Source organism: Nelumbo lutea, chromosome 2 (genome assembly GCF_056320005.1).
Source record: "Nelumbo lutea isolate HS-2025 chromosome 2, American lotus-T2T, whole genome shotgun sequence".
NCBI classification, from domain to species: Eukaryota; Viridiplantae; Streptophyta; class Magnoliopsida; order Proteales; family Nelumbonaceae; genus Nelumbo; species Nelumbo lutea.
This window is the reverse complement of record NC_142685.1, coordinates 31,490,675-31,517,846: the sequence shown is the minus strand read 5'-3', so window position 1 is coordinate 31,517,846 and position 27,172 is coordinate 31,490,675. Positions and strand designations below refer to the sequence as shown.

Here is a 27,172-nt window from a genome sequence, read left to right as displayed (position 1 = left end):
AAATGAAGAAATTTAGTTGGTTGACAAGGAATATGTTGGTCACTGTACAGTGGGTGGGGAGATCAGCAAATACCTTGTCAGATGTGTTAGCTAAGCAAGGGGTAAATAGCGAAGAATTATTTTGGGCTCAGTTGTGATTCTTGTTTTTCTTTCCTAGTTTACTTGTAAGTTTCAAGGAGGGGCTGCAGCTCGCGCCTCTCACTAGGATGATGTATGAACTCACTGTAATTTGCTTATGAATCAATAAACTTACTATTATTCATAAAAAAAAAAGATCAACTAAATAATCTATTAGACAAAGAAAAACTAATATTTGATTTAATGCATTAAATGAATATTTATAGCTCAAAGTGGTAATCATGTAAGTTAGGAGGGCAATAACATTGTTACTCCACATATCTACAATATTATTACCAACTTATGTTATAATACTATTTCTTGTACTCCATATAGTGCTGGTAGTGTTCACTAGGGAATATGTATGTCATGGAAACTATCTCTTGTACTCCACATAGTGTTGGTGGTGTTCATTGGGGAATATGTCGATTCCGGTAAAATTTTGTGTCACTATCCATGGAAATGGAAATATGTCGTGGAAATATTAGGGAAATTGGGGACATTTTAAACGATCATTGATTAATTTGAGTCTTAATTCCACTTTCATTGCTTTGATTCATAAAAAAATGGTGATGCGGTGCTTTTGAAGGATTTTATATCAACTAGTTTGATCAATAGTCTTTATAAAGTCATTGCTAAAAGGCTCTACATAAGGGTGAGGACCATTCTTCCATTCATTATTTCATAGGCTCAAGGGGCTTTTGTATAGTATAGGCAAATCACTGATCATATCTTAATTGCAAATTAGAGTGTTGAGGAGATGAAGAGGAACGAAAGAAAATGTTTTATTTGTAAGTTGGACCTGGAGAAGGCTTATGATTTGGTTGACTGGAACTTGCTATTGCAGGTAGTGAAAAACTTTGGCTTTGGTGATAGATGGTATAAATGGATCATGGAATGTGTTAGGACTTGCCGTTATTCAATTTTGGTGAATGGAATGGTTGTGGATCACTTTCTAGCCCTGAGGTCTAAGACAAGGTGACCCTCTTTCTCCTTTCCTCTCTACTTTACTTGCAGATGTGCTCAGAATATTATTCTCTAGAGTGGACTCTAGGAATCTGATTAGAGGTTGGAGGATAGCAAGTGATGTGGTTTAAATCACTTATTTGCAATTTGCTGATGATACGATCCTTTATTGTGAAGGGGGCGATAATAGAAGGGTTGGGAACTTAAAGTGGATTGTGAAAACCTTTGAGCAAATGTTTAATATGAAGATCAACCTTGACAAAATTTGCGTTATGGGTTTGAATATGGAGGAGATGAAGATATTAGAGGGTGCAAAAATATTGGGTTATACGGTTTCCCAATGGCCTATGGCCTATTTGCCTTTGGGGGATAATCCAAGAGCCAAGAGTTTTTGGAACTCTGTGATTGGAAGATTTACAAAAAGAATGACCTCTTGTAAAAAAAAAACTTTCTTTGGGTGGTAAGATGACCTTAATTAGGTTAACACTTGCAAACCTGCCTATGTATTATCTCTTTGTGTTTAGGATCCTAATGGGGTCAAGTAGAAGGATTGAAAAGTTGATGAGGGACTTTTTATGGCCAATTCTCTATCCAACCTCAGCCACTCCAATCCTTCCACCCTAATCCTTCTACCTTCTTGCCTTTTACTACATTGAAGTGATCCACAAAACATTTAGCAATCCTTTTGTGATCCTTGAAGGTTTCCCTGTCCACTTAGCAACAAAATTCTTCTCGTCCCGTTAGCAATTGCGTGGAAAAATTTTGTATTACCATCCCCCTCCTTGATCCATTTGTCTTGATTTCTATCTCAAACATATCACTTCTCTTAATAATATTTCTTTTAGTTCCTTCTTTAAAGTCCATCTCAGATTGCTTTCCTCCTTAGTTAAAATGCTGAAAGTCTCTTTGTCATCCAATTGTTCAGTACTAGAGGTCACATTTAATTTATTTTCCTCAATTCTTCCGAACTGATCCCTATTCCATTCCTTGATTATAGATTCCAGCCTTTGTAATTTCTTGTGGAATAACACTCCTTTCCATTGGAAATCTCTCATCTCCTCCCTCCACCACTCCACTCTTAGTGAGCTTGATCGTCAAAGCTACCGATACTCAACATCTCAAAAAACTTAGCATCATTGTCATCGTCGACATCATCCTCAGACGACTAAAATCCTCCTCAGAATCTGTTTTTGGCTTCTAAGGTTGTGTTGCCCTAGAGAGGCCTCCTTTCTGTCATTGGACCCCAACACAATCTACTGTCACTGGGCTGTCATTGATCCTCGTTCGAACCGGGTTGAGAGAATCTCTCAGATTGAGTGGAATGGACAACTTCTAACAAGGGAAATAGATATAGCACAAGCCTTTGTGGAGCATTTCAAAGCCATTTTTGCTGGGCTGGGCAGAAGTAGAGATTGTTTAGATAATCTTGAGTGGGGGATAGGGCCTAGGGACTTGATGGAGGCTTTGGAAAAAAAATTTGAAGTCGAAGAGATAAAAGAGGCAATTTTCTCTATGGAGAGATCTAAAGCTCTAGGCCCAGATGGCTTCACGGTGGCTTTCTATCAAGACTATTGGGAGATAGTAGGTGTTGAGCTTGTGGAAGTTTTTAAAGAATTTTTTGAAAGGGGCAAGTTCAATTCAGGGGCAAATGCAACTCTTATAGCATTGACCCCTGGGAAGTATGTTTAAAATCATCTCTAAGGTTTTGGCTGAGAGGATCAAAAGAGTCCTTACTTTTTGATCTCTCCAAACCAAGGGGCTTTTGTTTTTGGGAGACAAATAATTGATTAGATTCTCATTGCTAATGAGTGTGTAGATTTTAAGAAGAGGAGAAAGGAAAAAGGCTTGGTTTGCAAACTGGATTTGGAAAAGGCCTATTGACTTGGTGGATTGCAGCTCTTTGCTATAGATTTTAAGGTTGAGAGGTTTTGGAGCTAATTGGCGTAAGTGGATAAAGTGGATTTTTTCCTCCTGTCATTATTCCATACTAGTCAATGGAGTAGCTAGAGACTTTTTTCCAGCGAGAAGGGGCCTTCGTCAAGGAGATCCTCTCTCCCCTTTCCTCTTTACTCTAGTTGTAGATGTATTGAGTGTTTTGATCTCAAGGGCTGATATTACAAATCAGTTAAAAGGTTAGAGAATTGGAAGGGAAGAGCTGGTGGTGACACATTTACAAATTGCAGATGATATTGTCATATTTTGTGAAGGGGAAAGGGAAGAACTGGTTCAACTGCAATGGCTGGTAACCCACTTTGAACGGGTTTCTAACCTTAAGGTGAATTGGGACAAGAGTTGTGTAGTGGGATTAAACAGAGAGAAAGAGGAAGTAGAAAACCTTGCTAGGGTTATGGAGTGTGAGGCAAGGGAATGGCCGATATTGTACTTGGGACTACCTTTGGGTGGGAACCCAAATTCTGATAGCTTCTGGTATCCAGTAGTGGAAGAATAACACTAATAAAGTCAACTTTGACTAATCTGCCAATCTACTATTTATCTACCTTTAGGATTTCCACCAAAGTGGCCAACCAACTAGAAAATCTAATGAGGGACTTCTTCTGGGAGCCAGGGGACACAAAAAAATATCACCTAGTGAAGTGGGAGATAGTGTCCAGAAGTAGGGATAGTGGGGTCTAGGGATAGAGAATATTAAACTAAGGAATGTTGCACTGTTGGGAAAATGGTTGTGGAGATTCCCCCTAGAACAAGACAATCTATGGAAAAAGGTGATTGTGAGTATTCATGGTATGGCAGACATTGGGTAGGATGCTGGTCTTGACCGTAGGGCATCTTGGTATTCTCCCTGGAAAGCGATCCATGGTTTATTGCCTTCCTTTCTTCCATATATCAGGTATGATGCTTGTGAAGGTAGTAAAGTGCGATTTTGGGAATCCTCTCTTAAAGATATATTTCCATCTATTTATTCCCTTTCCCTTAACAAAGAGTCAACAATTTCCAATGTTCTTGGTACTGAAAATTCTTGGGACTTGGGACTATGGAGAGGGTTAAGGAAGTCTGAAATGGGATTAGTAGATGAACTCATTTCCCTTCTTAGCTTAGTATTCTTGGATCTTTCTTGTTCAGACAGCAGAATTTGGTCGGTGTCATCCTCTGGATACTTTACATGTGCTTCTTTCTTCAATGCCCTTTTTCAGTCTACTAACGCTGAAGAATTTTTTCCCACAAAGGAAGTATGGTGTAACCCTGTTCCCCCGAAAATTAGGGCTTTTTGTTGGGAGGTAGTACTCCCGAAAATTAACACTTTGGATAAACTACAAAAAAGAAGACCAAATTGCTGGCTTTCCCCTCATGTTTGTTGTCTTTGTTCGGGCTGTGGTGAGTCAATTACACATCTATTATTGTTTTGTCCTTTTGCTTCTTTTGTTTGGAATTGGTTTTCCTCTTTGTTTGGCTGCAGGTGGACCCCGCCTTTTGATGCAGCAAGTCTCTTTGAACCAAACTTCTTTAGACTACGTAAGAAAAGAGGTACGATGATGTGGAGAGCTACGAGAGCTGCCATCCTTTGGTCATTATGGGAGGAGAGATAACAGAATTTTCCAAGGAAAAGAAAGGTCCAAGGAACAAGTAATTTATAACATAACTCACAAAAGACATACATTGGCTGAAATCAACTGACTTATTTAGAGGCTGCTATTCAATGATTATTTGGTGGAGGACATATTTAGAGGCTGGTTGACAGTGGCAAACCTTTCTACTACTATGGATGTGGTTTAGCCCTAATGGATACCAGCACACACCAAAGGGTAAAGTTGAATTTTGATGGAAGTTCTTTGGGCAATCCAGGACCCTCAGGAGGGTGGGGGGAGTATTCAGAGATGGGGAGGGCAGGCTAATAGCACTGTACTTTGGCCCAATAGGTAAAGGTGATTCTTTAAGAGCTGAAATTATGGCCTTACTCCAAGGACTGAGACTGGCCAAGCAATGGGGTTTCCAAAACTTTGAAGTGGAGGGAGATTCTAAGCTGTTAATAGGATGGCTGCAGACAAAAAGTCTGGGGGCATGGCCTCTGAGACAGCAAATGAGGGAGATTTATTGTTTAGCAAGGGAAACTGGAGTAATCTTTACTTGGGCAAGGAGGTCAGCCAACAGTGTGGCTGATACTTTGGCAAAACAGGGAACTCAAGAGGGAATTATTTTTTTTGGGCTGTACTGTAAACTTTGGGATAAAATATGGGGTCAACACTCATGCTGTGAGTGATTGGCATTGTACTGCTCCTTTACTAATGCAATGAAAGTTACTGTTTCCAATAAAAAAAGAGGAGGACAATGATACACCCTGTTTACTGTCTACCGGCACCACAACCTTTTGGGCTTCGAAAACTTTAGGCCCAATAGAGATCTGCTCACTTGAAATGTTTGACTGGGCTGTCCATCTAACCGGGCCCACATGACTTTTAATATTGCCACGTGAGTCCTTTTTAGTACTAAGACTGTGGCCCAATCTTTATTGGCCTAAAAACCCATTACCTGGCCCATCTAGTGATTTGTTTGGGCCCACCTTTATTTTGGCCTTCTTTTGTTCATCATCTTCCCTTCTAATAAAATGTTAATTTGCTATCAATAAAAAGGTTAGTGCTTGTATTTATTTGTGTTCCAGCTTATTTTCTTCCCAATTTCTTTGTGAAAATGAAAATAAATAGGAGCTTGTTTGTGTACGCCGATATTTGAAGCGATGAGTAATGAAAACTCTGGTTTTATCAAGGCATGGTTTAGTGCTTTCAATGGTATATTAACTATAAAGTTAATTGTGGATGTGAATGGTCTTCCGGATACAAATTTTCTTGCTAGCTAGTTTCTCTTTTACATTCTCATGCATCTGTACATTTTGTGTATAATATTATTTTAATAAATGCAATCTCCGTTTTTTTTGAAAAGGTAAGGTAAATTTATTAGACTAAACTTTGAGAGTACAAACAGAAACCTGCCAAATTGACTGATTTGGGGGCCTGGGGACCCCCATTACAAACACCAAATTGACTGATTTCTCAATAACTGAGCTACATTTACATGTTTGAATTCTGGGGTAAGTGAAATCCAGGATATCAGTTTACTAACAGCCATCTGTACTAATTCCTTAGGCCTTCTCACTTTAAAAATGCATCTCCATTTTTACAAGTATTTACCTTCACATTTTTATCATGTTGAGGAAAGTTGAGTTACAATTTATTTATTTATTTTGTTTTGTGTAGGATATGAGTAGTTTAGTTGAGAGACTCCGAATTCGGTCAGATAGAAAGCCTTTGTATGATGTAGATGAATCAGATGATGAAGCTGATCTTGTACATCGAAAATCTGGGGCTACACAGGAAAAGCTTGAAAGGATAATCCGGAGTGATGCTGTATGTTCTCTTGCTGCATTATTTTATACTTTCAGGGTTATGCATGCAATGCTTACTGCGACAATATTACTTCGGAACCCTTGTAGATCCAATCTCCTTGGTTTATATTCTTTTGATGGGGCTGTAATGCTTGTTTATACCTAGTATACTCTCTGTTTTTTTCCTTCTTTTTAATGTATTTTACTTTATTATGAAAAATTCTTGATTATTGTGAATCATATAGGAACCTACTCATAGAGTACCTCTCTTAGAGTTCTTGAAGGTAGTATTTATGTGGGAATGTGGGAGCTATGCTTCTCATGGAATGGAGAGATATTGATGAAGCAGTGAGAATAGATTGTAAAGATTATAAGCAGGGTTCGTAGCACTTGCACAGTTGCACTGCAGGCACTATCCATCCATTTTTTGTTTCTAATATACTTCACCTTTTTAGGAAATAGAAGTCTTTACCAAAGTTTAGAATGTCGGTGTCAGTGGAAATGTGGTTATCCAAAAATGAGAAACATGTTGGAAATGTCAGGAATGTCATATGGAAATATTGTTAAAATTATGGACATGGTGAAATTGTGAAACATGCAGAAAAATAAACTGATGTTTAGACCATTCGCTTGTCCAAAACCATCAAATAAACGCAATAAATTAAGGTTGATACACAAAATAACAAGCCACAAGTTGTTCTGTAAACTAACCTATCAAAAAAAGTTGTTCTGTGGACTTTAGGATTTAAAACTATGTACTAGGGTAATTTCAAGCAGAACTTAAACTCATGAAAAATGCAAAAGATTCTCATAGCTAAACCAAATAATCTTTTAACAAATATGAAACTAAGATTTTATGATACAACAAAAAAAGAATTTTGAGTTGGCTAAAAGTGATAATCATCTTCATTGAATGGGCAATTATACTGCTGCTCCACATATTTGCCATATGCTTCCAAGTTTCAATTCATCATGTTATAATACCATCTCGTGCACTAGTAGTTTTCACTGGGGTGTACGCCAATTCCAGTAATATTTTGTGTTAATGGAAATATTTGTTGAAATAGCAGGAAATATGTTTGCAATTTGAACCAAATAATCTATTACACAAACAAAAACTAAGATTTTAATGTACATCCAAAAGGAATTTTGAGTTGGGTAAAAGTGGTCATCATCTTCATTAAATGGGCAATGATACATTAACACTGCTGCTCCACATTTTTGCAATGTGATGCCAACTCATCATGTTATTAATACCATCTTGTGCAGTCCCTGTGCTAGTAGTTTTCTCTGGGAAATGTGAACATTTTGAACCATGGCCATCACTTGATGTTGATCCCAACTATCTGGGGTCTCGGGAGGTTGGACTGGATACAAACCTAACCACTGGCATTGTTTTTTTTTTTTTTTTTTTTTTCTTTTTCTCACAAAGTGGCCGCTCTCACACTATAACCTTTTTTTCTCATCATTGCCAGCCTATTAATGTGCTTGGTGACAGTACCTGAGGGCTTGAAGCTTGATGAACTTAGTTTTATATGATTTAGCTGTATCTTGCAATTTGAATCCTTGTTTCAGATGATTTTTTCTACCGTTTTACCCAGCTTCTAGAGATCTACACTTATGTTATCTTTATATATAATTTTCTTTCATGTTTTGCAGAAAGATGATGCATGTCAAGCTTGTGGGGAAAAAGGGAATCTTCTAAATTGTGAGACATGCACTTATGCTTACCATCCTAAGTGTTTACTCCCACCGCTAAAAGCTCCTCTCCCCAACAGCTGGAGTTGCCCAGAATGTGTATGAAACTAGGATTTTATTAGATCAATTTTGGATTTGATTGAGATTGGTTCATGATATTGAAAATCAGAAATTTTGGTTGCTGCAGGTGAGCCCCCTGAATGACATTGACAAGATATTGGACTGTGAAATGAGGCCTACTGTAGCTGGTGATAGTGATGTCTCAAAACTTGGCTCAAAGCAAATATTTGTTAAACAGTACCTTGTGAAATGGAAGGGACTATCTTATTTGCACTGCACATGGTAGCCCTTGTCTTAACATATCTCTATGGTTAATTTACATAAATGAACCATGTTTGCTTGATCATTACTGGTTTAATGAAGTTGCTTTTTGCAACTTCACTTATCCCACAATGTTTTTCTGTTATGAGAAAATCGTTTTTCTCATGAATCTGTACAACTTTTGGTTTCTTACTGCAGCCAATGGTTAAAGGTTTTTCTTTTTCTGTTTTCCATTTTCTCTTGCATTGCAAATCCTGCCCAAAGTTCTATAATGTTTCCATTTATAAATAGTTTACTATGGCTTACTGACATAGCACTTACTGTTTTCCTTAGGGTGCCGGAGAAGGAGTTTCATAAAGCTTTCAAAGCACATCCTCGCCTGAGGACTAAAGTAAATAACTTCCATCGTCAAATGGCATCAGTTAATAACTCTGAAGATGACTTTGTTGCAATTCGACCTGAATGGACAACTGTTGACCGCATCCTCGCTTGCAGGTTTGATCATATCTCTGTTTCTGTGCTCTATCTGATGGTAAAAGTTAAGACTTGTGGCCATTAATTGAAGCAATAAAAGCACAGTTTGTTTCCACTTTACTATTTGCATTTCCAAGTTCACTATTTCTTCTCAATAAAAAAAAGTGGAATATGGACCATCTCCTATTTCCATAATAACCAGTCATTTATTTATCCTTGTTTCTACATCGTGCAATTAAAAAATTCACTATTCTTTTGTTCTATGAATTTGAGTTCTACTATAATTTTTCTTATTTGATCAGCATCAAATACATCTTTGACTAGTTTATCAGCATCAAATACATTTTGGTTATTTTATCAAAGCTCTCCAAATTATAAATAGTGAAAGAGGGCTGCATAGCTAATTGGTTTTTCTGTTCACAAATCATGATGTTCCTTCTCTTTTCATTTCTATTCTTCCATCCAAAGAAGAAAATTCTATTTAAACTTAGGATTCTCTAGTTTATTTCTTTCTTAATTCTCAAGTTGAACCCTTTACAGGTGTAGGGTACAGGATACTCCACAAATATGGGCAAAATTTTTACCCATCCCACTTCCCACTACCCTCTGTTTTTTAAGAGCTTTGATAAAACTGTCAGTTAACCATCACAAAAAGAATGAGAAATATGTATAGTATTCTATATGATAAAGAAGATAGTGGAAGGAAAGAAATGAGGAGAAGAGGTAAATAAATCAATAAAGAAGGGAGTCTAACAAAATTAAGAACAAAAATCATAGGTTGGATTGTAAGAAGATTAGGGAGCGCAGGAAAGTGGACCATAAAAGATGCCCTAGGAAAGGGGAGATCAATGTTGTACTTTTACAGGAATCCAAGCTGATGGAAGTGATGTGCATTGGGTTAGGTGTATCTGGTCATTGAGAAGCATTAGATGGGTAATAGTTTCCTTTTGTGGAGCATTAGGAGGAATAATTATGCTTCGGGGTTCTGAAGTGATTGATATTGGAGAGGAATAATTGGAAGATTCATGGTTTTTGTAAAGTTTAGGTGTTTACCAGCTGGGTTTGAAGGGTGGTGACCAACATATATGGACACAACGAGTTCTAGGGATAGTTATTCTATGTTAGAGGATTGTGGGAGGGTCTTGATGTTTAGGTAGGAACTTCAAATGTTTATGACTGACTCATGACACAAATAACCTTCACCTGTCCAGAACCACTAGTTTGAGGAACTTCAACCGCTTTATCAATGAGTGTGATGTAAGAGAACTGTTCTTGTTACAAACCTCCTTTATGTGGTCCAACTTTTAGATGAATCCTATTTACTTTAAATTAGTCAAATTCCTATTCTCAATGGATTGGGAAGAACATTGGATGGGATTATATTGTCAAACACTCCCTAGGTCTACTTCAAATCATTGTCCCATTTTGCTTTCTCAGCAATCTCTTCGTGGTGGACCCTCCCCCTTAAATCATGGGTGACCCATTCAGCATTTCGATGTAATGTCAAAGCTTGGTGGGGGGAGGATTGTAATTATAGATGAAGGGATTCAAATTTTGGAAGAAATTGCAAAGATTAACATGAAAGCTAAAAGCTTGGATTAAGGAAGTTTTTGGCATCATTTAGGAAAAGAAAATCTTATTTTATCCCAAATTGAGATGCTAGATATATAGCAGGGGAGAGAGCTGGCGTCTGTTTGAATAGTATAGGAAAAGGTGGAAACCAAAGAATGAGTTGGATGAAATCTTAAAGGGGGAAAAATAAGTTGGAGACAAAATTTAGATATGAGTGGACCAAAGGAGATGGGAATTCAATTTTTTTTTTTATTTTTTTATTTATGGCTAATAGAACAAAAAAGGAAACAAAATTGGATGGTAAGATTGTACTCTGAATGGAATTATCATTTTATGGCAAAATGATTCTAAACAAATCATAACACTGAAGCTTAATGGTATCTGTGCAGAAGCATCAAAACTCTGTAGTTATTGTTTCTGTCATTTTTGCCTTTTTGATGTACTCATCGTATACTATGTTACCGTGATATCACTACACGGGATATATTTTGTTCTTTTTGTCTAATCAAACTCCCTTTTTTGAAAACTGATGGTTGTGGTAGTATTAACTGAGTTTTTGCAGGGGAAAAGCTAATGAGAGAGAGTATTATGTAAAGTGGAAAGAGCTTCCTTATGATGAATGTTACTGGGAGCTTGAATCAGATATCTCTGCATTTCAACCTGAAATTGCAAGGTTTCATAAAATTCAGTCCAGATCTCACCGCCCATCTTCAAGTAAGCAGAAGAGCACTCTCCGTGATATAAAAGAATCAAAAAAGAAGCAGAAAGAATTTCAACAGTATGAACACAGCCCTAACTTCCTTTCTGGAGGTATGCCCTCTATTAGGCTTGAACTTTGTTTGGAAGACATTCCATTGTGTTCCATATTTGGATATCCTTCTTTGACTTTTTTTTTTTGCTTCTCTTAACTTATACTTGATTATTGTGATCTTTTACATTGATACCTGATTATGTTCGATTTCACTGAAGGCTCATTACATCCATATCAGCTGGAGGGACTGAATTTCTTACGCTTTTCTTGGTCTAAACAAACACATGTTATCCTTGCTGATGAAATGGGTCTTGGTGAGTTTCTATTTGTATATTAGAGGGTTCTTGTTGAGGGCTTTGATGACCAGAAGGTCTAATGGCTGAGACTTACTGTTGCAGGAAAAACTATACAGAGTATAGCATTTCTAGCATCTCTTTGGGAGGAAAGTCTTTATCCTCATTTAGTAGTGGCTCCTCTTTCAACTTTGCGTAACTGGGAACGTGAATTTGCAACATGGGCACCTCAAATGAATGTTGTATGTACATGGAACTTGAATTGTAGTGATGCCTTTCCTGTTTTCTGTTTTATGTAGATATGATTATAAATTAAAACGAACTTATTTCAGGTAATGTATTTTGGGTCTGCTCAAGCTCGTGCTGTTATTAGGGAATATGAATTTTACCATCCAAAAGGCGAATTCAAGAAGCACAAGAAAAAAAAGGCCAACCAAGTTGTCACTGATAACAAGCAAGAAAGGATAAAATTTGATGTCCTTTTAACATCTTATGAAATGATTAACCTAGATACTGTCTCTTTGAAACCAATAAAGTGGGAGTGTATGGTAACAACATGTAACTGATTCTGTACATTCCCCGATCCCAGTTTGTATATTGCTACTTATTACTTGGATATCTTTGTGCAGATTGTTGATGAGGGCCATCGCCTCAAGAATAAAGATTCAAAACTGTTTCTGTCCTTGAAGCAATATTCAAGTAGACATCGTATACTGTTAACTGGCACTCCTCTTCAGGTTGGTTTCCCTTCTTAATATTGTATCATAAAAACTGTTCTGTGAAATTATTGTTGCCATAATTCATAAAAAAAAATATTTTTGCCATAAAGTCATATTGTCTTTTGTTTTCCATTGATCAGAACACATGATAAATACCTGACTAACAAATGAACGTAAAGTGGAAGTATTCTATATATGAAAGTGATTATTTGCCAACTTACCAAGATATTACTGACATAATTCTAGCATTTAGGTGATTACAGTCATTGCCATTTTTTTTCCCATTACAACTGTGAAAGAGGATGTTATCTTTTGAAGGGTTCAATAGATAAGTGCAGAGAAGCTGGCTTGATCTGCTATTCATGCCCCGGACCATTTACAGGCTTCTTACCTTGTAGCCCCCAAGGCAAGAAAGAGATTTTCTTCTGAACTTTGATGGGAGTTTTAGATGTCCCTGCAGCTGCAGGAATTGGGGGCCTTTTGAGAAGGCTCATTGGCAATCTGGTTTGGTTTGGATTAGGACTTTCTGGGGTATTAGGGGCTTGAGTTGGTCTTATGTTCCATTTTGGGGTGCATTTGGAGGAATTCTTGCGGTTTGGAAGAATAAAGAATTGGGATGCCTGGAGTTAGGGGTGTAAATGGTATCCGAGTATCTGATTTCGAATTCCATATCCAGCATAAATGAATCGAATTTGGATACTTTGATTGATTTAATGGTTGAATTTGAATTAAATTTTAACACCGATTAATTTATTGAACCGAATTCAAATCTATGCTGATGTAATTCGATAAATATTCAAATTCGATTGAATAAATTTAATATATAGTAATATAAAATATATACAAATACAATGTATATAGGGTTACATGTCTTATACTCTTAGTACTCCTACACCTTTTAGAAAAAGTTACTTATTTAACATAATAGACAAAAAAAAAAAAAAACAATTGATGACAATATTGTTCACTTGACTTTAACTCTTTCATTAAGACCATTACTCCTTAACTCCTCTCCGCTTCGTCTCCCTTGTTTTCACTTCCCTCCCTCTCTGTGTTTCTTCTCCCCATATCCTACCTGCAACTCTTGTTTTTGCTCCCTCTTTTTATCTCTTCTCTATTTCTCCCTCGTATTCTAACCCATTAACCCCTCTGTCTCCCCCATTTTTCCTCTCGCATTTTATCTTTCTTCCCTGTATTCTAACATGCAACTTTGCAACTCATCTTTCATGGCAAATGTTAGTGTCGAGTATGTAGGGGTGTCTTTGTGCTTGTGTTTAGGTGCTGATGTGTAAGTTTATGTTAGATTTAATGTCCTTAACTTAAGTAGGGGCATATGTGACTTTTCCACATTATTTTAGTAATATAAAATACATCTATCCGAATGGGAGAGAGAACTTTTTCTCTCATTCGAACCAGAATCTTTTCTCCTTGTTTCTCTTCTGCCCTTCTCCTTTCTCTCTTTCTCTCTTTCTCTCTTTCTCTCTTTCTCTCTTTCTCTCTTCCTTGACTGTTATCAGTCTAATAGGCAGACTGAACACTAACATGGTATTAGAGCCAAACTGAGCAAATCGGATCTGCCCAGAATTCTGTTATTTGCGCGCCCAGCCTAGGGTTTTCTCTTGTTTTCTTCGCCATCAGCTAGAGATAAGGGAAATGACTGAAAAGGAGTGATCACCCTCTTCCCTTGGAGGTTTCTATGCCTCCAGTTGTGGTGTTTGTGGTCGGTTGTTGCAGTTTCTAAGAAGCCCTCCCCTAATCGATGAAGAGAAGAGGGCTGATTCGTGTGGTGCAGTGGGTGTCTTGTGTGGTCTGATTTTTGGTGATCAGGTAAGAGGTTTTATGCATTTTTTTGGTGTGATTTATATGAGAAGTCTATTTCAGACTGTATGGTGGGATTTCAGATTGTAGTGTGCTAGGGTTTGTGCATCCTTCAGTGTGATTCAAAGGGGGGGGGTATTCCTCAAACAGTGTTGTGAAGTTTCAGGTAGTCGTGGAGTTGGGTTTGTGGTGTAAAGAGTGCAGTTTGCAGCAGTAGTAAGTGCTGAAATCAGTGTGTAGTGTGATCTAGTGTGCAGTTTGCCGAATTCAGCAATATCAGAATTCAGCAATGGGAGACAACAGTGATAGCAAGACTAGTGTGATGGTCCCTAGTGACCACCTGAATGTTCAAATGACCTCCATTAAGCTCAATGGAGAAAATTATGTACCTTGGGCCAAATCTATAGAAGTATTTCGTAAGGCAAAGAAGAAGGTGAAGCACATAAGGGATGAAAAACCTTCCACCGATTCTCCCGATTATGATGATTGGGAGCAGGCAGATGCACAGGTCATCACATGGTTATGGAATAGTATGGAACCCATGATTAGTGTAAATTTCATGTTCCTTCATACTGCCAAAGAAGTGTGGGACCATGCTAAGAAGCTGTGTTCGGGTCAAAACAACACAACCAGAGTATATTAGTTGTACCAAGAATACTTCAATCTACAACAGGGTAATCGGAGTCTTGAGGAGTACTATGCTAGTATGAGAAACATTTGTAATGAATTGAATGTTTATCACCCCCTCACTTCTGATGTCAAAATTCAGCAACAACTTGATGTGACTTTGTTTTTGGTGGGGCTGAAATCTGAATATGAACCAGTGCGGGCTCAGATACTAGGAGGGTCAGCTCTCCCTTCCTTAGAAGAGGTGTTTCGACTCAGGAGGATTTTCATTGGATCTACCGAGAACCCTAATATTTCTGATAGATCAGTGCTAGCAGTATCTAGAGGCCATGGTGTTAGAGGTGGAGCTTGGGGAGCTCAATCTGGCCATAGTGGTAGTAGTGGACGGCATATGGCTAGAGTGGTGGTAGTGGACCTACTTATAACCGTGGTGGTGGTCGTACTGGAGGTCGAGATTCAGGGGGAGCCCGTGGCAGAGGACGTAGTTCGGGTCCAAGGAGGTGTATACATTATGGTATGGATGGACATACCATCAATTATTGTTATGACTTGCATGGTCCATCTTCAATTTGGGCCAATCATGCTGTGATCAGTGACAATAGCTTCAGACAGGAGAGCCATTTAGCTGATCAGGTACCTCCTCCATCCACAAATGTTACTGGGAAGGAGATGATGAGTATTCTCTGTGATGAGTATGAGAGGTTAGTACATGCCACATCTCATCAGAACACAATCACATTTACACACTCGGGTATGGCTTTTATGGCATCCACACCCCATCACTGGATTATTGATTCTGGAGCCTCCGATCACATGACTGGAACTCCAAGTGTGTTTTCTTCCCTCTCTCCTTGCCCAACATCACAATCTGTTACCCTTGCTAATGGTTTCACATCCTCCATTTGTGGTGTTGGTAATGTTGACCTGGACTCTATATCCCTATACTCAGTTTTGTATGTCTCTAAATTTCCTTTTAATCTTATGTCTGTTAGTAAGTTGACCAAGGCTCTTAATTGCTCCATTACCTTTTGCCCCTCTTCATGTGTTTTTCAGGATCTCAAGACGGGGCTGAAGATTGGTGGAGGGCATGAAGCTGGTGGATTGTATTAACTTGATGGTGGTGGAAGTACGTCAACAGCTCTCCAATCATCCCTCTCTCCTCTCCAGTGGCATTGTTGATTTGGTCATCCTTCATTGAAAGTGTTGAAGTCTTTGGTTCCTTCGTTGAGTCATCTTTCTGTTTTGGATTGTGAGTCATGTTAGTTGGGGAAACATCATCGTGTTCCCTTTGGTCCTAGAGTTGATAATCGTGTATTGAGTCCTTTTTCTTTGGTTCATTCAGATGTTCGGGGTCCTTATAAAGTGATGTCATATAATGGATATAAATATTTTGTCCTTTTTGTTGATGATTATTCAAGGATGACATGGCTTTATTTAATGAAAGAAAGAAGTGAATTGTTTACCATTTTCCAAAAGTTTTATGCTTAGATTTGCAACGAATTTGGTGTTCACATTAAAATATTTCATTATGATAATGGCCGTGAATATCTCTCTTCATCATTTCAAGATTACCTAAACCAACATGGCATTATACATCAGACTTCATGTACCTACACCCCACAATAAAACAGGGTGGCTGAGAGAAAGAAACGTCATTTCTTGGAAACAACTCGGTCCCTCATGCATCACATAAATGTTCCCAAATCCTTTTGGAGTGATATAGTGCTTACTTTCTGTTTCTTGGTTAACCGGATGCCCACGTCTATCCTTGATGGTCATTCTCCATTCACCATATTGTTTCCTACCTTGTTTCCATTTATTCTCTCTCCTCGAGTTTTTGGATGCGTTTGTTTTGTTCGTAATTTGGGGCCAAGAATGGACAAGTTAGATGCACGGTCTATTAAGTGCATCTTCCTTGGCTATTCCTGGACTCAAAAATGGCATAAGTGTTATCACCCTAGCTCACGACGTTCCTTTGTATGTGTTGATGTTACTTTCTTTGAGTCTACTCCATTCTTCTTGGGGTCCGGTGATGTTTCTTCCTCCTCATCACCTCCTCCCCTTCCTCTTCCAGTTGTGGACTCTGTTTCCCTTGTTCTCGCAGTGACCAAGTCTTTGCCTCCGGTGCCACCAATCCGTCACGTGTATACACATCGCCCACATGTACCGGCACCTCCTCCAACTTCATCATTGTTGACAGATTTGGTAGCTATTACCACACCAGCCCTAACCCCAGTATTTGATCTTGATCTTCCCATTGCCTTGTGGAAGGTAAGCCCAGTTGTACCCTTCATCCTTTTTCTAATTATGTTTCACTGACTCACCTTTCCACTCCCCATCACTAGTTTATCTCTTTGTTATCCTCTGTTGTTATACCTAAGGATGTCCAGGAAGCCCTTGCCTCTCCAGGATGGTGCCGTGCAATGGAAGTAGAACTCTCAGCTCTGGCTCATAATCATACATGGGAACTCACAACTCTTCCTCCTGGTAAGCAGGCTTTTGGTTGTAAGTGGGTTTATACGGATAAGTCTTTACCTGATGGTAGTGTAGAGCGGCTGAAAGATAGATTGGTTGCCAAAGGGTATTCCCAAACCTATAGTATTGATTACATAGAGACTTTCTCCCTGATTGCTAAGATTGGTTTAGTTCGTGTTGTGATTTCTCTTGCTGTGATGTATGATTGACCCTCTATTAGCTTGATATCAAGAATGCCTTTTTGCATGGTGATCCACTCGAGGAGGTCTATATGGAGCAACCACCGGGGTTTGTTGCTCAGGGGGAGGATGGTAAGGTGTGCCAACCACTGGAGGCCATTTATGGGCTTAAACAGTCTCCTCGAGCATGGCTTGGCAGATTTAGTGAGGTAGTAAAGAAGTTTGGTATGAAATAGTGCGAAGTTGACCATTCTGTCTTCAGTCATGACTCTTAGGAAGGGAAGATCCTATTAGTGGTGTATGTAGATGATATTGTCTATACCGAGAATGATAAAATGGGCATTGACAGGTTGAAGATCTTTATGCTGGAACATTTTCAGATAAAGGACCTTGGTAAATTGAAGTATTTCTTGGGGATAGAAGTAGCAAGGTTCAAACATGGTATTAACTTGTGTTAGAGGAAATATGTTCTTGATTTGCTTGAAGAAACTGGTTTGTTAGGTGCTAAACCAGTTGAAACTCCTATGGAAACAAACATTAAGCTGAGTAGTGATATGGGTGAAGTGTTGAAGACCTTGGCAGATATCGGCGGCTGGTAGGTAAACTGAACTACCTAACCATCACTCGACCAGACATTTCATTCGCAGTTAGTGTGGTAAGTCAGTTCATGTAGAAACCTCTGGTTCCACATTGGGATGCGGTTATAAGGATTGTGAGGTATTTAAATGGGGCTCCTGGTCGTGGTTTGATATACATAAGTGGTGGAAAACTTGAAATAGAAGGATATATTGATGCTGATTGGGCCGGTTCTGTATCTGATAGGATATATTGATGCTGATTGGGCCGGTTCTTTATCTGATTGGGCCGGTTCTGTATCTACCACATTCTATTGCACTTTTCTTGGGGGTAATCTGGTGACATAGAAAAGCAAGAAGCAGACAGTTGTGGCAAGAAGCAGTGCAGAGGCAGAATATAGAGCTATGATACATACTACTTGTGAATTATGTGGCTAAGGAACCTTCTACAGGAGATGTGATACACTGTTGATACTCCATTGAAGCTCTACTGTGACAATCAGGCTGCAGTTCACATTTCCTCTAATCCGGTATTTCATGAGAGAACCAAACACATTGAGGTTGACAGTCACTTTGTTAGAGAGAAGGTGCTGAGTGGAGTGATAGACATTGCATATGTCAACACAGGGAACCAATGGGCATATTTGTTTACTAAAGGGTTGAGTCGGGGGAGAGTGGACTACATATATAACAACCTGGGATTATATGATATATACTCTCCAGCTTGAGGGGGAGTGTTAGTGTCGAGTATGTAGGGATATTTCTGTCTTTTGTGCTTGTGTTTAGGTGCTGATGTGTAAATTTATGTTAGATTTAATATCCCTAACTCAAGTAGGGGCATATGTGACTTTTCCACGTTATTTTAGTATTATAAAATACATCTGGCCGAATGGGAGAGAGAACTTTTTCTCTCCTTCGAACTAGAATCTTTTCTCCTTGTTTCTCTTTAGTTCTTCTGCTTTTTCTCTTTCTCTCTTCTCTTCTCTCTCTCTTCCTTGACTGTTATCAGTCTAATAGGTAGACCGAACACTAACAAAAAACAAAAAATCAGAGGTAGCACGGAGAAAAGGGAGACAACACCAGATTTTGTCAAAGACAAATGGGCTTCCTGGCATTCCAACTTCTGTTATTCCAACTTATCTCTTGCTCTTCCCATTATTTCTCCATCTCTCTTTTTTATTCTTAAAATTTTAGGTGTTTTTTGCTTCTCTTTTCTTCTTGTTCTAGTTTCTTGAGGTTTTTCTTTTTTGCTCACAATTCATAGCCAAAGGGATTTCTTATTTCTTGATCTGATTTCTAGAATTAGGATTTTCAATGGTTTTACAGTTGGTCAAATTTGAATCACTTCGAATATTTGGTACTCTAAACAAATTCGAATTAAGTTTGTATTTTTGAATATCTGATGGTTGTTGATTAGAATTTGCTTGTTCTTTGATTGGAATCGAATACGGGTATCACTTGATTTGATTCGAATTTGTTCCATTTACAAGCCTATTAGGAGGAACTGATTGGACAGTACTCTATCTCAATAAAAGTAAAAAGGCTATGTGATGGAAGGGTATGGGCTTTAACAATTGTCTATGGTCCTAACTCATATAGAGAGAAGGACCTATTTTTTTGGGAAGAGTTAAGGAGTTGAGTGCAATCTAAGGCTTATGGGAAGGACCACGGTCTTTGGGTGGTGACTTTAATGTTATAAGATATACACGTGAATAAAATAATCCAAATAAAGGCATAACCATGAGCGTGAGGAAATTTAATGCATTGGTGGATTGTTTGGAGTTAAAAGAGCCTCCATTACTACAAGCATTCTTTTCTTGGCGTAATTTTCAAGAAGTTGCGGTTCGTTCCAAATTAGACTTCCTGTTCTTGGTGGATTCGGAAGAATTTTGGGGGAGTTTAATGTTGAAAGCACTTCCTAGAGTAACCTCTGATCATTGCCCCCTTTGTGGAGGCCCTACTCCTTTTAGGTTTGAATACCATGCAGCTGGAAAATCTCACCTTTATTGAAAAAATAAAGGTCTAGTTAGTATTTTAAAAGCGAAAGGCCAGGTGCATGCCTTTTTGAAGCAAGGCACAAAATTAAAAAAATTCATAAAAATATCATAAAATGTAAAAGGTTCAAAATAAATTAAGAAAATATTTAAAATAGTATTAATTAAAAGAATTCAAACTTTAATTTTAAACTAAATGTTTTAAAAGCCTATTAACTCAAGTTTGAATACATAAACATATCATATAAAACATATTCAAAGTGAAAAATACAAAAATAAAATAAAGAATGGCATACAAAATATATTCAAGCATGTCAAACTTTTAATTTCTTTATTTCTTTCCAATTGCATTATTTCAAATAACTAATATGATGTTAACTATCTTTCATTCCTAATTCTATTAGCCACCTTTGTACCATGCCCCTTGAGGCAAGCCCAATACAATTCCATGTTTGGATCCTCCCTAAACTTCTGCTCTTTCACTAACTTATATGAGTCCATACTCCATATATATTTGAGAGATCACATTTATCATATTTTAGACTTGGGACAGGCCAAGAAAATTACACCACAGGTGTCTCAAATGTGAATTTCTGGACACCTTCGACCATCTCTCCCTCATCTAGCCTTTTTAGCAATTAACTATTAACATCCTTAATTCTCCATTATAGTAACCTTTTAGCCTATCATGCCTTGCCAGATTTTTAACTTGTGAATTTTTAACTTGTATAGGTTTCCCTGTCTTTCCCTTCCTTTCCCTACCTTTTCCTTCAAACCAAACATTAGCCTAAGTGCATCTGCTACAATATTAGTCGTCCAAGGTGTTCCTCCCGAATGAACAGTTAAGGGTGGATGCCAAATATTGAACTTTCTTATTAAAAGTTGGGAGTACCCAAGGGTCATCTTTCATACTCTCCAGCCAACTCATAAGCCACTTGACAATCTCCTTCCACTCAATTATTATTGTTTCAATTATACCTTCCTTACCTCTCTCCATTTCCAAAAATATTATGGATCCTTTCTTCCCAAATTGTTAATATTGTTTCCGCTCTTGTGCGTCTCTAAATAAGTCTTCCCCTTTTGTCCATGTAAAGATAGTTGGAGCAAGAAGGCTTTGAATATCTGCAGGAGGATTCCACCTACATCCAAACAAAGAGAATAACCATTCCCAAATTGAAGTGATAAAACTACAAAGAGATTAGTAAGTGGAAACAATTCTCACCATTAGCCTTACACAAGGTACACCACTTCGGTCGTTTTCCTTGATGCAAATCCCCAGTATCAATTTTCCCATGAACAACTTCCCAACAAAAAGATCCAACCCTAGGAGGAATAGGCTTGCACCATACCTCCTTGACTGGATAAGAAGGCGAGAGCTAGTGGAAGATTGAGATAAGGCTTTAAAGAAAGAAGTGCAAGAGAAAGAACCTGAGGGAGTACACACCCAAATTCGAGTATGAGGCTTGGAAGGATCAAAATAGAGCTCTTCCAGAATTTGAAGTAGGTGGAGTACATTCTGAAGTTCAGAATCTCTTATAGCTGATAAAAAAAAAGTTCAGAATCTCTTATACCTCTCTGAAAACCCAAATCCCTTGTAAATCCATTGCTTGAGTTTGAAGGAATAAGGAGTTTGGAAATAAGCTCATTTTTAAACCAAGTTAGTGGATACAATGAGGGCAAATGTTCCTTCAAAGGGGAAGACCCAGCCAAATATGTTTCTAGAACTTAATACTATTACTGCTACAAGGATTATATTTGATGAAGGGTAGGAATGATTGAAGAATCTCATTGATGGCTTTCCATGGAGAAGCTTGATTTGCACTAGCCAATACTCCAGCATCCTATCCATTGTCAAAGAGCCCGTGAATACTCAATATCATTTTTGCCCAATAATTTGTCCTGTCTAAGAGCCTGAGAACAAAGTATTTTTAACTGAAAGAATACTCACTATCATTTTTTCCCTTATTCCAGCATTCCATCCATTGTTCTTTATGTTGGTTTTATCCATTTTTCTAATTTCTCTTCATTAGTGTTTTTGTGGAGGTTCTTTTATTTTTCTTCTATGCTTATTAATATTTTGTTTCTTTTCCTCTCCAGACTGTTGACTTGCTACAACATTTTAATCAATGGTTGGCATAAGTTATTAACTTTGACTTGTTTGATTCGTTTTCAGAATAACCTGGATGAGTTATTCATGCTCATGCACTTTCTTGATGCTGGAAAGGTCTGTACATCTGCCACTTTTGCATGAGTGTACTATGCATATTTCTGATCTATATTTTTGTGGGTCACTTGCCAGTTTGGAAGTTTGGAGGAATTTCAGGAGGAGTTCAAGGATATCAATCAAGAGGAGCAGATTGCCAGGCTTCATAAAATGCTAGCTCCACATCTTCTTAGAAGTATAAACTTTGACTTTCTATCCTCTGGTGCTACCTGTTCTGTTCCTGCTCTCTCATCTAACTTTTAGTTTTTGAATATCTGTGGCGAGCAGAACATTTAGTTGTCTTTTGTTTATCTCTTCAGTGAGATCCAGTAGAATTTTATTATTACTTGCATGATATTTATATGGTATATTTTCCTGTTGATGCTGTTTTAAGATTTCCGGTTCCATTATTATTTTTGCCCTTTGCATGGGAATCTGAAGACTCATCTAGTGAATGTGGTTCCTGGTTGGTTCTAGTCATGTCTGTTGCATTTCTTCAAAGTGTGATTTAGGTTTCTCCTAATGAATTCAGTTATTTCTTTTTGCATATGTATTAACTACTGTTTCATGAGCTTCCTGATAAACTAGCTGTGAAGTCTTTGGTTAAACTGTAAAGTGTGGTTGCTGTTCTATTTTAACTATTCTAATTTATTAGCTTGTTGATTAATTGTTTGTTGAAACCGTAGGAGTGAAGAAGGATGTCATGAAAGAGTTGCCTCCTAAAAAGGAACTTATTTTGCGTGTTGAATTGAATAGCAAGCAGAAAGAATACTACAAAGCCATTCTGACCCGTAACTATCAACTACTAACTCGCCGGGGTGGTCCTCAGGTAATATGGCATATTTTATTGGCATGAATTTCATTTTTCCTGTTCTTGATATGCAGATATCATGGCTAATTGTTGCCCTTTTCTTTTTCTCTCTTTAACTTATGTTTGCAGATTTCTCTAATCAATGTGGTTATGGAACTACGCAAGCTTTGTTGTCATGCATATATGTTAGAAGGAGTCGAACCAGAGATAGAGGACACTGGTGAAGCTTACAAGTAATTTTATATCATATGCTTAGCTACCTGTTTATTACTGATAATTTTGACTCTTATGAATGCAAGTTCTATGCTTGCAAGGTTCAAAAGATGCCATTCATACATTTTTATCTTAAAATTAGAGCTAGATTCTTAAATTTTGGGGTAGAATGAGATAATTTCTTGGTTATTTCTTGAATTTGAAGTAATCTTCTCCCAGAAAATTTGAAGTTTTTCCATATGGTTGAAGCTTTATTTACTTATTTTCTGCTAGTGAGCATTCTTTGTTTATTTCATTAATTTTTGTGCTTCTATCTTTTTTACTTTCAACTGGCAGGCAGTTGTTAGATTCTTCTGGGAAGTTGCAGTTATTGGACAAGATGATGGTCAAGCTAAAAGAGCAGGGGCATAGAGTTCTGATATATTCACAATTTCAGCACATGCTGGACTTGCTGGAAGACTACTTGGCTTATAAGGTGTAACTATTATACAATTCTGCGATATGTTCTTTTGCAGTTGAAAATGGAATTTCTTGTAAACAAGTGTTGAATGGATGTGGTTTTCCCATGTTAGTATCTTGATCTAACAATCTCAACTTCATCTTTTTTTTTTTTGGTAAGAAATGGCACTATGAACGGATAGATGGCAAAGTTGCTGGAGCAGAAAGGCAAGTCCGCATAGACCGTTTCAATGCCAAGAATTCTTCAAGATTTTGCTTTCTGCTTTCTACTAGAGCAGGGGGATTGGGAATAAATCTTGCAACTGCAGACACTGTTATTATTTATGACAGGTAACGGCCTTTTTTTGTTTCTTTCTCCTGCTTTTTACTTGTTACCATTTCATATCTTTATTTCTGGTTCCACTTTATCTATTTAGTGGCATTCTGTTCTGTCTGCAGTGATTGGAATCCCCATGCCGATCTACAAGCAATGGCCAGAGCTCACCGGCTTGGGCAAACTAATAAGGTTAAGTGTAGTTTCATAAGTAGCATGCAGGAAGATGGTTCTCAGATTTTTCTTCTTTTTCTATGGTTGAACAAAGACATCATTTGGTGACTGGTGTGATGTTTCAGGTAATGATTTATAGGCTCATAACACGAGGAACCATTGAAGAAAGGATGATGCAGATGACAAAGAAGAAAATGGTTTTAGAGCATCTAGTTGTGGGCCGGCTTAAGACACAAAACCTTAATCAGGTATACTTTTGTGTTTGTCAGAGACTTTTTTTCTTTTTTATTTTTCATTCATCATGATATTTGCAAATCCTCTCGAAAGTCAAAATCATTTTAAAATTATCCTGATTGATTAAAAGAACTCTTTCAGTTCTATTTCATTTAGTGCTATTATCTTGGGAATACAAATGACCATGAATTTCATCTTTGCTCTGATCACATTCATATATAAGCAAGCATTAGAGTATTGATACTGGTGGCTATGAACTTGTTCTCTTTAACCTCTCTCCTTATTCTTGTCTTCTTTTCTCTCTAATAGGTAATGCAATTCATTAGCCATTACTTTAGTCAAAGAAAAAAAAAAGGAAAACCAGTGTTGTATCACTGTGTTCCATAATTAACGAGTAAATTAATTTGCATTTCCTATCCTGTATTTGTTGTTGTTTTAGACTTTGAGTGCTAATGCAACTGTTTTATACATGCTTTACATGCTTTTCTTTTCCCTTGTTATTCATATCTTACTTATCTGGTATGCTCAATTGTCTCCGTGCTTTTCTGATATAGGTGTCTTAAGGTTGTTGTGGGCCATTTTTTATTGGCTGAAGTGGCTTAACTGCATTACTGAATGACTTATTGGATTGTCTTTTAGTGAATAAGTTTTTGAGGTTGTGAGTTCCTGGCTAAATTTGAATTGGGATCATCATTGGGTAATGGCTTTTTAGTTATTTTAACCGCTTAATGACAAAGCCATAAGCCATTAAGTTGGGCTATTACAGCTGTAATCAAATGACCCTTACTGATATGGCCCTCAATTTATTTGGGGACATTTTAATCCTTGAATGTGAGGACTTCTTAACATCTTATAAGAAACTCAGCCATGATTGCCTTTCATGTGTGAATACTGTCAGCATTATTCGTACAATGTACACTACATAGTTTGATCATGAAATTATTTTTGTCACATTCTATTCTTTCAGATATAACTGCAAAGTGCATTTTGTTAAGCTTCCAAGTGATGCAAGTGATGAGGCTAACTTCCACTTGGAATCTTGTCACTAGGAAGAGTTGGATGATATCATCAGATATGGTTCAAAGGAGCTATTTGCTGATGAAAGTGATGAGGCTAAGGCCCGGCAAATTCATTACGATGATGCTGCTATAGATAGGTAAAATATGTTCCATTATTCTATGTTTGTGGTCTTCGTACTGTTAATTTTTTTGTGGTAATGAAATTTGGTTTTCATGGTTTTTTCTAAAATAGATTACTTGATCGTGAGAAAGTTGATGATGAAGAAGCAACGGTGGACGATGAAGAGGAAGATGGCTTTTTAAAGGCCTTCAAGGTTTGTGACTCTTGTGTGTAATTTTGCATGTGCAATTTTTCCTTAATGCAAATAGGTGCATTGGAAATTTTCATTAAAAGTTTTATTGTTCGAAGAACAAAAGAATGTAACAGTTCCAACAGCAGTCCTATACTCAAGGCTGTCAGGGCCCCATAATCCCAATCCGTCTTCTAGTCCAAAGAGTAGTTACCCTTTTGTTTTTCCACAGTGCTCTCCCTCTTTTCCTTGGTGGCTATATACATTAGAAGTAGTATTCTTAATGGATTAAGAGGCATGAGTTCCTTGATCATGTTAAGAGAACATATACAAGATGGATGGATTCTAGAGGCTTAGTCAATTAATGTTGATAATTTTATTAAACTTTGTGTTATCTATCTATCTATCTATATATATATTGAAAGAATGAAGTCTAGAAATTTTCTCCTTTTTTTTGAGTTTTTTATTTTTTAATCCATGTCATTTTTGAAACTACCAATTAGAAACTCTACTTTCCCCCAAAAAGTCTTCCTAAACTCTCTCTCTCTCCCCCACACGTTCCAATAACCTAAATAATCTAATATCCTAAAATTTATCCTAAACAATCTCTCCCACTATCCCCAACTTTCTCCTTGGTTATCTCTAATTTAGTAGAGTTTCTCTCCTAAGTTATCTCTAATTCTTATTTATCTTCTACCCCACTTTTTAAATACATCTATCTAAAGTAAGTTTGAATTAAAAATTTTAAGAATTGTTTAAATATTCTAACAAAATTATATAATAACTTAAAAATATTTATTAAAAAGACAAAAATAATTATAATCAGTTTAATTATATTCATATTATTAATAATTATATATTTTTACAAAATTCATCACGAAATTATGCACAAACAATATAAGTTATGACTTTTTGGATTATTCAATCTAAATGTTATTCAAATAATAAAAATCCAATATAAAAAAATGAAATATTATTTAAATACTTCAATAACTAAATATCTTAAATAACAAAATCTTAAAGATAATATTTTAAATCAAATAATAATATATTTTAAATAGTTACTGAATAACTTTCAATTATAATAAATAGATTACGATTTTAAATATTTAGTTAAATATTTCAAATAACGAAATATTTAACATAACCAGATTTTAAATAGTTAAAATAAAAAAAATTATATATTAATAGTACTATAATTTTATGGATTATTAAATTCAACAACTATTTAATATTTTAAGATTTAAATAATGACATAATTTCATTAAATAAACAATATTGTAAATAGCTAGTTTCATTTATACTTAGTAATAATTCTAGAAAATAACTTAAAAAAATTAATGTTTCTTAATAATAATTTTAAAAACTTAATCTATATGTATTATATATTTATATATACTAAAATTAATATTTATTGCATTTAAGTAATTATTTATTGTTTTTTGTGATAAATATGTTTTCAATATTATGTATAAATCTATTTTTGTTTTGTTATTTAATAGAAAATTTTGAATAATTATTGGAGTAACTACTCTTATTTAG

At 36.8% G+C, this 27,172-nt stretch overlaps 1 protein-coding gene across 5 annotated transcripts in view; it reads left to right on the top strand.

The window, feature by feature from the left end:
* Positions 1-27,172, top strand: part of PKL (chromatin remodeling factor CHD3 (PICKLE)) — a 76,415-nt gene that overhangs the window by 7,623 nt on the left and 41,620 nt on the right. For 4 of the 5 annotated variants that reach the window (XM_088970397.1, XM_088970398.1, XM_088970394.1 and 1 more), the window contains 19 exons: positions 6,291-6,440; positions 8,078-8,215; positions 8,304-8,458; positions 8,771-8,932; positions 11,046-11,293; positions 11,453-11,548; positions 11,633-11,769; positions 11,860-12,075; positions 12,157-12,264; positions 22,088-22,138; positions 22,214-22,313; positions 22,804-22,946; positions 23,058-23,161; positions 23,478-23,616; positions 23,761-23,930; positions 24,039-24,105; positions 24,213-24,335; positions 25,371-25,477; positions 25,573-25,654. In XM_088970397.1, coding sequence (XP_088826523.1) covers positions 6,294-6,440; positions 8,078-8,215; positions 8,304-8,458; positions 8,771-8,932; positions 11,046-11,293; positions 11,453-11,548; positions 11,633-11,769; positions 11,860-12,075; positions 12,157-12,264; positions 22,088-22,138; positions 22,214-22,313; positions 22,804-22,946; positions 23,058-23,161; positions 23,478-23,616; positions 23,761-23,930; positions 24,039-24,105; positions 24,213-24,335; positions 25,371-25,477; positions 25,573-25,654 — 2,493 coding nt within the window. In that variant the 5' untranslated portion in view covers positions 6,291-6,293. Of the gene's footprint in view, positions 1-964; positions 1,096-6,290; positions 6,441-8,077; positions 8,216-8,303; positions 8,459-8,770; positions 8,933-11,045; positions 11,294-11,452; positions 11,549-11,632; positions 11,770-11,859; positions 12,076-12,156; positions 12,265-22,087; positions 22,139-22,213; positions 22,314-22,803; positions 22,947-23,057; positions 23,162-23,477; positions 23,617-23,760; positions 23,931-24,038; positions 24,106-24,212; positions 24,336-25,370; positions 25,478-25,572; positions 25,655-27,172 lie in introns of all 5 variants that reach the window. The other variant, XM_088970395.1, reaches the window with a different exon arrangement.